Source organism: Sparus aurata, chromosome 8 (assembly GCF_900880675.1).
Source record: "Sparus aurata chromosome 8, fSpaAur1.1, whole genome shotgun sequence".
Taxonomy (NCBI): domain Eukaryota; kingdom Metazoa; phylum Chordata; class Actinopteri; order Spariformes; family Sparidae; genus Sparus; species Sparus aurata.
In genome coordinates this window covers 2,673,214-2,684,556 of record NC_044194.1, presented here as the reverse complement: position 1 = coordinate 2,684,556, position 11,343 = coordinate 2,673,214, and the positions used below count along the sequence as shown (strand labels likewise).

General features: G+C 42.2%; 1 protein-coding gene across 3 annotated transcripts; it reads left to right on the top strand.

Moving 5' to 3' along the window:
- Positions 1–432: 432 nt before the first annotated feature.
- On the top strand, positions 433–6,494 carry LOC115586020 (hyaluronidase-5-like). 3 transcript variants are annotated; one of them, XM_030424762.1, is made up of 4 exons: positions 433–764; positions 4,390–5,348; positions 5,515–5,604; positions 5,933–6,494. In XM_030424762.1, exons 2-4 carry the CDS (start codon positions 4,404–4,406, stop codon positions 6,344–6,346), a joined length of 1,449 nt encoding a protein of 482 aa, XP_030280622.1. In that variant the 5' UTR covers positions 433–764; positions 4,390–4,403; the 3' UTR covers positions 6,347–6,494. The 3 variants fall into 3 exon arrangements, with proteins under 3 accessions (XP_030280622.1, XP_030280621.1, XP_030280624.1); XM_030424761.1 differs by lacking the exon at positions 433–764 and adding an exon at positions 3,856–3,983; XM_030424764.1 differs by lacking the exon at positions 433–764 and adding an exon at positions 3,896–3,983 and having other exon boundaries at positions 4,280–5,348.
- The last annotated feature ends 4,849 nt before the right edge of the window (positions 6,495–11,343 follow it).

Genomic DNA, 11,343 nt, shown 5'->3' with positions numbered 1-11,343 from the left:
ATCGATCTGTTTTACTGCAGGTATCAGAATTGAACCACAACAGCTGCTCCACCCTTGGAGCCACGATCACTTTACATATTTCTGTGGCATGAAACCTCAGATTTATTTCCTCAGCATGTGCAACTCGCTCCCAAAGTCCTGACTCGCTGTATTCAGAGCTGTCACGCCTCAGTACTAACACATTGTCAGAATTAGTCATGTTTACGTCCATCTGCCTTTGACCTTTGTTTCCTTGTTAATGAAATTCACCTGACAGTTAGAGGACAATTCATTTTGAATGACGAACTTGATGACTATCTGTGTTGCAATCAGCTGATAACATGATTCATCCTTCCAGTGAAGAAACCTGGTGGATTTCCTTCAGCTCAGTACGTTTCCAGCCACAGCTGACCAAGTTCAAACTCTCACCGCATTCTTTGCGTGTCCAGACGTGAGGCCTTGGACGCGAGCAGCAGTCTGTCCACACATTGTCCTCATCCACCGGCTTCCTCAGATATCTTCCTCCAGGCAGAGAGGAGGAGAGAGCTCATCCTCAGCCCGGAGCAGCTCGGGACGTCCCAATGAAAAGCAGAAACAGCTCAGGCCTGCAAATCATTCTGCCCTGACAAGTTTCCACAAGTGTGCTGCGAGTTACAGCTTATTTAAAGAGGAGCTATTTAGACTCCCGGAGGAGAGCGAGGTTAGTGTTTACGACCAACAGGTAGTAATTTCACGACTCACTCGGTGTGCAGTTTGGACGGCAGGAAGCTGGACTTCCAGAACAGGTTGGTGCTCATTAACCACGTCTGCTTTACTGTTGCATTTGGGTTCAAAAGGTTTACTGGGGTCGAGCTCACTGGTGGATGTGCTATTGTTTTTTTACACTAAGGAAAATGTAACCTGATTCATCAACTGCAGAAATACAGAAACCATAAAACTGTCAGGCTATAAGCTGCCTGGAGACAAAGATACTGTAGTTACACATCTGATCCTGCGACCTCGTAAAGACACTGAAGTCAACACTGTGCAGCCTGTAAAACACAGTAAATCCTGCGTGAACTGTGTTTACTGTGTCTTAAAAGTCCCCGTGATCAATCCATCAGAACAGATTAGCTTGTAAAGTGATAAGAGGAACTGGTTTTGGAGATCAGAGATACGACTGTGCGAGACTGTGGACAGCTCACTATATTTAGAAGAAGATGTCTGTAAAGTATCTGGTGTCAGATTTGTTTTTTGTTTTTAAATGACCTTCCTGACCAACACAGCCTCGTATCAAAACGAATGAACAGGCTGACTGCCAGAGACAAAACAGTTTGATTGTTGCTGCATGTCAGCAACAGGTGTACAGCGACTTCATCCTGTGGTCACAGTTCGGTTCAGGTAAACATTGTGGTTTAACTTTTCACAACATCACTTCTGTAACTCGCTCTAGATTACAGGTTCGGTCGTGTACCTGTAGGGATGTCACTGTCAGATTATCACCACATGACGTCTTTGCCAAACATATTCATGATGACGATATCAAACACGATATACATGTAAAATAGAGGGGAAAAAAAGGTAGCAATCGAATCCCTCTCTAACTTTGTTTACTGTGTGTTTTGTCCATTTTTTTACCAAATAAATTTAAAAAACGAGTGTAGGACAGTGGAGAGAGAGTCTGCAGCCATAAGTGTGCAAAAAGAACAAATTACTATCAACTGCTTAATTAATAGTGAAAAGGCAAATATGAACCTGTAAACAAAAGATGCAAGATCTGTCATTTTCACCAGATTATTCAGCAATATTATCAGATATATATTCATATAAATATCCCGACAGTTGTGTCTACGGGACATAACGTAACTCAATTAGCGAGTTAAAATATTTTTAAAATGTATACGAGTCTGAAAATGCACATTACACAATTATCAATAAAGGATGAATCACTGAGCACGTTTACATTCACATTAATAATCGATCATTATCCGATTTACGGGGTCACCAGATTATTCAAGTAAACAACATAATGCGATTTGCTTTATCAGATAAAAGTCATAATTGGGATATGAAAAATCAGATAAACATACCTCGTCTTTTGCCCAATATTCCATTTTATTCAGCGCATGTATATAGTTCATCCGGTTTCTATCGCTCTTTTACATCATGTGTTAAAACGTAAAATAAACCAGATGTTGTTAAAATGCAAGCTGATGTTTTCTGCTCATACGCAGACGCCATGAGAGGTAAAGTCACGTTGAGGATGTTTTCAGACAAATGAAACAAACAGTTTTATGTCATGTACTTAAAAGAAATCCAACAAATAGACTGAATCATGTAAACCTGTTTTTTCCCATTATGTCATTACAAAAGTGCACATAAAACACATCAAATCAGATTATTATCAGAACCTCATTATTGTCAGTTATTGGATTATTGTGGTCGGTGTGAATTTATCTGTATTATTAATCCAACTGTAGCAAGACTTGCTGCACAACAGTCCTCTCTCAGGTGATGTTTCTGTGTTCCTCTAGTCTGAATTCCTCCAGTCCACAAACAATAATGTAGAAAATAAATCCCACAGTGCCAACGTGCCTGTGTTTGGTGTTCCAAAGAGCTAAAAGTCTGTATTATATTCTTAATCTGTGCTATTTTGTTGGCAGAGACCACAGAATTTTCCAAATCTGTCAAATCAGAGAGGCTGTTTTCACCCAGTGAGACACAAAAGCAAAGTACCCAGATGAGTTACTCTCATCTTTGCTGCTTTCAACAATATGCTTCATTTCTTTTATTGAGAATGAGCTTGTACAGCTGCAGGTGACGTTTGATTGACAACACTGATTACAAATAAAACTACAGACAGGAGTTAGTTTATCTCAGCATGACGACTGGCATAACTCATTTCCTGACATCCTCAGACAGTCAGGTGTAGTTTTTTCTGCCTTTGGAGGTGAACTACCTTGCTTCAGAGATCCGTGGGAGGGAAAAAGTTGTTAACCCCTCAGGATTTTAACAGCTTGGTTAGTTGCTGTTGTGAATCGAGAGAAACACACAGATGATTCGTGCCTCAACAATTACTGAATCAGCTCTTTGTCTTCAGGTTATTAAAAAGTCATAAATCTCCCGTGAAGTCAACGAACAACCTTCCAACTCGTGTTTTAACTTGAGCTGAATGTCCTCTGATCTGCTGAGCTGGAAAAACTAAAATATGTGGTGGTTAATTAAATGTATGAGGGTTATTGTTGGAGAACTGGGACTTTTCACACCAACAAAATGTAGGTGAAGGTTTCCAGACAAGTCACAACCAGTCTGATGTTCCCCAGTTCAATAACACAGACTGTGAAGGTTTCACTTAAAATTAAGCACATCAGTAATCGAGGACACATCCTTGCTATCTATAAGAAGTTGTAATTATTGTAAATACAGCAGGAAAACTGCCTCATATTGCCGATTATGATCAGCTGACCAACACAGCTTTTATCATTTTTGTTTTATTGCGAACAGCTGGGTCACTTCCTGTCAGCTCTTCACATTCTGCCAGGAAACTAAGAAGGACATTTTCAGGAAATTAACTCACTTAGAATGTTTATTGTGAAACTATTCATCCATTTTCAGCTGTGTTTTTAAAAAATCTACTAATACTAATCCATACTAATAATTTGATGCATTTTAAAGAGATTAGACGGTGACTCTCTGACCCTCAAAGACAGTTTGAAAGATCAAACCAGTCACTTGATGTAGAATTGCCATTAATGAGCTTTTTTGCAGCAGTTTATTTGCTATCAATCCACATCTGGCTGAACATTTTCTAAAGTCTTCCTGATCTGAAAATCTGCTTCAAATGTTGAAATCTGAAGTTAGTTTGAGTCTTTAAAAAAAAACAGCAACAAATTCTAGTTTCCGTGGTGACAACAAAGTGCAACATTTGAATGTATATGTGTAAAGATGCATCTCTTTCCTTCTTTGCTGACACTTTAAACGGGATCTTCACCAGCTTATTGCTCCATTTCTGGCTGTTAAACCAGGTAAGATACAAAACAGTTGTGAGCTCACTGCCCGTTAACACTACAATCATGCAAATCATGACAAAATAATTCTACTTTTAACCCGTTAGCATGCAGTTTTCCTTCTACTGATGTGCTTTAAAACGCCTACAACCATGCTAGCAACTTGTACATACACACAGTGGTGCTTTTAAATGAGTGCTAGCATCGGCATGCTAATATGTTCGCAGGTATGATGTCAGCAAGTGTTTAATACTTTGTGTACCACCAAGTGTTTTATAAATCGCACTGTTGTTTTTTCATTTTTGTTGCTTTAGGGAAAACACTCTGCTGTACTTCTGCAATCAGGAGAAATCCACACTAGATTTAAGAGCTGCAGGAACTCATCCTGAGCTACTTTGTCCTGTGTATCTGTATTTTTTCTCAGATTACTGCGTCAGAATGAACCAAGTCAACCTGCTCGATGTCAAACAGCACTTCTTCTCCATCTTCATCACCACGTTGGCCCTGCTGTGGTCCGGCCAGGCCTTACCGAGGACAGACCCTCCCATCCGTCCCAGCCACCCCTTCCAGTTCATGTGGAACGCCCCGACCGAGCTGTGCGACATCCGCTTCGGCATGCCGCTCGACCTCTCCCACTTCCATTTTGTCAGCAGCACGCTGAAGACAGCAACCAACCAGAGCATCTCCATATTCTACACCGACCGCTTCGGCCTCTTCCCCTACGTGGATGAAGACACTGGAGAGATGTACGACGAGGGCCTACCGCAGCTGATCGACATGCAGGAGCACCACGAGCTGGCCGAGGACGACATCGAGTACTACATCCCTGCCGACCGGCCGGGCCTCGCTGTGCTTGACTTTGAGGAGTGGAGGCCGCAGTGGGTCCGAAACTGGGGCAGCAAAGACATCTATCGACAGATTTCCATCGAAACTGTCCAGAAGAAAAACGCGTCGTTGTCTGAGGACCAGGCAGAGGACCGAGCAAAGATTGTGTTCGAACGTGCAGCCAAAAGGTACTTCATCCGATCCATCCGCATCGGGAAGAGGCTGAGGCCCAACAGGCTCTGGGGTTACTACCTGTACCCCGACTGCTACAACTACGACTACAACCAGGACATGGCGAGCTTCACCGGAGAGTGTCCCGACATCGAAAAGGACAGGAACGAAGAACTGCTGTGGCTCTGGAGGGAGTCCACAGCACTCTATCCATCCATCTACCTGGAGCTGGTGCTCAGGGACTCCTGGCAGGCTCGGATGTTCGTCCGGCATCGCATCCACGAGGCCATGAGGGTGTCGATGCTCCCCAACAGCTCGTACTCCATCCCCGTCTACGCCTACATCCGCCCTGTGTACAAGGACAGCATCGACGACTACATGTCAGAGGTCAGAATTATCAATACAATTTGACGAAATGCAAATTAGGTTATCTAATTTTAATACACTGATAAATAAAAATGTCCAGAAGATGTTTTTAATATTTCTTATTTATGTTTTGTAATTTAAACTGCTCTTCTCTGATTGTCTGCTGTGTTTTTGTTTGTTTTTGCAGTTCGATCTGGTGAACACAATCGGAGAAGCTGCCGCTCTCGGAGCCGCCGGCGTCATTTCCTGGGGAGACATGAACGTCACCGACACGGAGGTACAAAGTGACATCACTCTGGAGTTTTTAACTTATTCTCCTGTTTTTCTTTAAAGCTACATTATGTGACTTTTACACTTCAAATTACAGCTTCAAAGTCATGTTGTGTGACTTCAGAGAGAGATTGTATCGCTGCGTTACACACACGTTTACTTCATCATACAAGTTTTCAACACAAAAGCTGTGATGACGTGATGTGTTTTTAATTAGCACTGACAAACTGTTACAGACCTGTGATGTGGATTTATGAGCAAATCATACAAAATGCTCATTTCTACATACGGTTGCTTTAATAACCGCTAACTGACTTCATATCCTAAAACTCCAGGACTCCTGCTTTGATGCCCGACGCCACCTGGAGCAGATCATGAACCCGTACATCCTGAACGTCTCCATGGCAACGCAACTCTGCAGCGAGGCGCTCTGCCAGGGTCGAGGACGCTGCGTGAGGAAGCGCTGGGACGATGACGTCTTCCTCCACCTCGACCCCATGCGCTATCGGATCCAGCGTCAGCGCCGCGGCGGCCCGCTGACCGTGAGTGGCGGCCTCTCGCAGGACGACATCAACGCGTTCGACCGCAGCTTCGACTGCATGTGCTACAGCGAGGAGCCGTGCAGATCGGTCCTGGCGGTTAATTTAATCCCTGAAAGCGTCATCACCCCGAGGAGCCGAGGCGCTGAGCGGCCCGTCACACTCCTGCCGGTGATGATACTACTCTGTCTGAAGTTTGCCGTGATGTGATATAAATTAATACAATGAACCTGACAGCTGTGAGACAGAACCTGCGGCAGTTTGAGGACAATTACACTGTTATTTCACCATTTTGGATGAATGTTTAGTCGGGTTATATCTGACCATTTTTACAATAAAGATATTTTGAATTCTGTTACGTCAAATCTCTGTTTTCCTTATTCACACAACTTTCTATCAGAACAGGCATGTGAGCACAATATAAACTGTAATAAGTGCTGTAATAACATGCAGTGTGTCATGTTTTCCACCAGGGGTCTCTCAATCAAAACGAAACTTGTAAGAAGCAAGGGATCATGGGAGTTGTTGTCTTCATTATGAATCAACCACCACTGCTGATCTTTTGGCGTGGCAGAAATGTTTAACTCACATTACTTTTATTCTCAGTACGCGGTATCACACAAAAAACTGATTTTTGTTTTTGGTGACCATTTACTTTGATTCTGGAAATAAGAAATAAGCTTGTAAAGCTTCCTCAAGCTTTACAATAAGTTTGACTCAGAGGAAACCTGGAGTTAAATCTACCCATTTTTTTGGTAAGATTAAACTTTACTTACTTTACATTATAGTCATCCAAATATCTACAAACTCCTTTTCTGCCTGATGACATCAACCTCTGCAGTGTCAGTGACTCAAACACACACAGCTTCTTACAACGAGAACAAAACCTGCAGCAGGTGATCGACAAAACAAACCAAACAGCTGCATGATGTGAGGCAGGTTTGATATGTTCAGCTGTTGGAGAAGGTGAACTGAACACAACACAACTGTTAGTAGAGATTAAATGACAGCTGACGTCGCCCTCTGGTGGAGATTTTAACAAACTGCAGCCTGACGCTCTTCTGCTCCGTTTACACTTCAGGATTTTCAAAATAATGCGAGGAAATAAAAGTGATAATTATAAATCCTCTGTGTTTTATCAGACAGACTGCTGATGTGTGAATGGTGTCTCCTTCTCTCTCTAACTGAGATTTATCTAAAAAACACAATTTTAATCTGACTTAAAAGTCCAGCATGGAGGATTTAGTTGCATGTAGCAGTGAGGCTGCAACCAACTACACCCTCCTCGCCTCACCCTCTCTTACTGCAGTTGCTAAAGTGTTTGGTTTGTCCGTTCTGGGCTGCCGTAGAAACCTGACAGACTCTGTGGAAGAGGAGCTGCTCCCTCTGTGGATATAAAAGTTTCTTTCTAAAGTAACAAAAACACAACAATTCTTAGTTTCAGGTGATTTTACACTAACGAAAACATAATTATTAATATTATAGCTTCATTTCCTGTTGATCTAAAGACAGTTTGTTCCTGAATATCTTCCACTGACCTCTTTTCTTATCTGCTTTATTTGTAATCTGTAATCTTCTTTTGGCTGCATGTAAACTTCCACTGCTGAGAAAAGACCAAGAAACAAAAAAGTAAAAACTTGTTCTAAAGTTTTGTCTACAAGTTTCACAGTGAGTCACTAAAACTGACAGAGATTCACTGAGAGAGGAGCAACAGGGAGAAAAAACTGGAACGTCACATTTCCTGAAATGAAAGTGAAAGTTTGAGTGACAGCAGAGCTGCAGTCCAGACGAGTCTCTGTGTTTCTCTCTGAAGAAAACTTTCTCAACACAACAGCAGAATCTCTGACAAACACTGGTGATTACACGGCCAATTTCAACATGTACATTTAGTCAGAACTACAAAACAGGTTTAAATCAAACCACAGTGACTGAACTCTGGATAAAGTTAGATAGCACACAGTAACAGCTAGCTTTAGCTTCAGCTAATTTACCCTACTTTGACTGATCTGTCTCCTGATATTAAAACATCATTACTTGATACCTGATATTAATTGAGTTTGTTAAACCACATACCTTTACTGTAAAGCACAGCAGCTCAATCCAACCATAACAAAGACAAACACAGATAAACTAGTCTGCTAAAGGCTAACTAGCCTAGCTCAGAGCACAGTGTCTCATGTTATCTGACAGTGTAGTTTATTACCTTTAAAGGCATAAAATGGCTGTTTTACAACTTATATGGCTGTTAAAACACTTAAGTAAGAGGACTTGAACTTATAACCCTGTCAGTTCAACTTTACTGTTTCTGCTCTGTGTCTTTGTACAGCTGATTATATTTACTGTGTTTCAGAAACTGGTATTACCTGTAACACAAAACCTGGGGCAGTATTCCTAAAGATTCTTAGTGCAAAGAGTTGCTCCTAGTGGCCAAATTCTAAGAAAATTCTTAGAATCATGATGTTTTCTTAGAATTTCCCCTAAAAGTGAAGATTAGATCCTAGTAAAGATAAAAGCTATTCCTAAAGAATCCTAGCCCTTAAGAGAGCTCCTAAGGTGAGATCTGTTAAGAGCAGGGAAGAGGACTTTTAAGCGGCTTAGGAGTTCCCTAAGCAGAGGACAAAATGGCGGACGAAAGAGGCAGGAGAGATATTCTCCAAACACTGGTAACCGATTGGATCATGCAGGAATCATGTTTGTGGTGATCTCATTAGAGATGCACTTACTTCTCCAACCCAACGCCACAATGCAATACCACCCGACATTGATGAAAACTGAGCCATTTTACCCTCATTAATACCAAATTGAGTTTAAATGTTGAAAGTTGAAAGTGCAAAAATTACCAGCATGGCAATTAATATAAGCAAATAAATGTAACTATTACTATGTGAATTCTGTGCAAGTTGGCCTAAGTTTTCACACATTTTGTAGGATAATTTTAAAATATAGCCTACTATTCATTTAACAGATATTTTCTTTTATGTGAAATATTATTTACAATTACACAGTCTTCATAAGATTAGATTCTATGATTAAGTTTATCGAGGGTCCATCCTTTGCCCATTATCACCAAAAGTATATTTTTTATCAAGCTTTTAGGATCAACCAATCACAGCTTTTGAAATGATGACTCATGGGGGGGTCATCCACACCTCCTCACTAAGATAGGAGTTTCTGTCCATTCCTTGCTCAGAGTTCTCTGAGAATGTTCTGGACTCACTCCTAAGCTAAGACTCCTTGCTAGGAATTTTTAGGTTAAAGGGATAGTTCGGGTTTTTTGATATGAATCTGTATGTTATCCCCGTCAGCAGTGTTGTGCATCAACACTGACTTACCCCCGGCAGTGTCCTGTGAGCCGAGTTCTTGCCCGGCTTTGGTGCTGACGAAAGTAGTCCAGTGAGTTGTCTGGGGTCATGAAAATAAAGCCTTTTTCTTCTCAAAACAAATGTGTTCAAAACAGTGATACATTTGCATCACAAAACCGTTGTCCACGAAAAAGTCAGACCTCATAATCGCTTGGCACTATTTTCTGTCCATTCGTATCACCGCGCGCTGACGCCAGCTGACAGCCGTGCATGAGTCCAACACTTTTTTCAGTTGTTTGGCAGTGTTTTACGTGCTCGGACCAACGACCACAGTGACACGAGAGAGCTAACGTGAGAGCTAGCTAGCGATAAGTTTATAAGCTATAAAAGCTATCAAACAAGACACTTCAAACAAGTGCACCACCATTTGTCTGTCAACCGGTCTCTCACGGCTCCAGCTTCAACTTGTACCACTTCTCTGTCCCTCCTCTCTTTCTCTGCCCGTTCTAACTCCATCTGGCGATTTTGGCATCAGTGTATTCGGGTTCATAATAATAATAATAATAATAATAATGATAATAATAATAATAATAATAGATTTAATTGATATAGCGCTTTTCATGGTACCCAAGGACACTTAACAAAGTTGAGCAAACATATATGTAAACAAACAAAACAAAGAATAAATGGTGCGCCTGTCAGTCAGTACGGAGGGAACAGACGCACAGCCATCAATACTGCGGTCTGCACCGCAGGGAACAGCATCCTTCGTCTAGATGTGCACACAGCGGGGGGCAATGCAGGAGACCCAGAGATCCAGTTCCAGCGACGGAGACTGGGGCGAAGCGACAGCAGAAGTCCAGGAGCTCCCGCTCTGAACACCCGCAGACCCCACCAGCAACGGCAGAGCAGCGACCATCCAACATCGCCGCAAGCCGGGAGAGACCACAGCAGCAGAGGAGAGCAACAAAGAAGCCAGGTGGTGAATAACCCCAGGTTGTGGTGGAGGGAGGACCAGCGGAGCAGCGATGGACAGCCCACAGAACATCAAGTACGTCTGCTTGTAAGTTAGCGTTGTTATGCTAACAGCTGATCGGTGAGGAGAGGAGCCAGTTCTTCAGGTGTGCAGGCTTCGAAGGTAGTAGCACAGCGTCAGAGCTTGTAAAGACAACTTGGCTTTTTTCTTTTAACAGAAAAAAGCGGTTTTGTCATGGATCGAGAAGCGGTGATATTCACGCCAGCGTCGTCTCGCATCGGGGTTGCCATGGAGAATATAAAGATATCATAAAAATACCCCCTTGGCTCTGTGCTAAAGTTGTAGTCTTCATGATCATCGGTGTCGTAGACAGACATGTTGTTTACTTTCTGAGCAGTAAACACAGTGAAACAGGCTGGCAGCAGCGCGCAGTGATACAAATCAAGAGAAAATAGTGCCAAGCGATTATGAGGTCTGACTTTATCGTGGACAACGGTTTTGTGATGCAAATGTATCACTGTTTTGAACACATTTATTTTGAGAAGAAAAAGGCTTTATTTTCATGACCCCAGACAACTTGCCGGACTACTTTCGTCAGCACCAAAGCCGGGCAAGAACTCGGCTCACAGGACACTGTCGGGGGTAAGTCAGTGTTTGATGCACGACACTGCTGACGGGGATAACATACAGATTCATATCAAAAAACCCGAACTGTCCCTTTAAGTTAGGAGCTCTCTGAGAGGATTCTCAGAATCTTTAGGAATACGGGCCCTGAACTGTAATCAGACAGGAAGTTCCACTCAGAGGTGTATCCAGGACACATTTTTACCCATCATGACTCCTTATATTCCACTAGTAATAGTAAAGTGAACAATTGATCAAGAGATATCTAATTACAGTTTTTTTTTCTTCTCACTTTTCATCCTCAG

Bases quoted from the DNA above. Each gene is read 5' to 3' on its own strand.
- LOC115586020 (XM_030424762.1), top strand. From the start codon at position 4,404: ATGAACCAAGTCAACCTGCTCGATGTCAAACAGCACTTCTTCTCCATC. The intron at 5,349-5,514 runs GTCAGAATTATC...TTGTTTTTGCAG, and splicing joins TCGACGACTACATGTCAGAG to TTCGATCTGGTGAACACAAT. The intron at 5,605-5,932 runs GTACAAAGTGAC...CTAAAACTCCAG, and splicing joins TGAACGTCACCGACACGGAG to GACTCCTGCTTTGATGCCCG.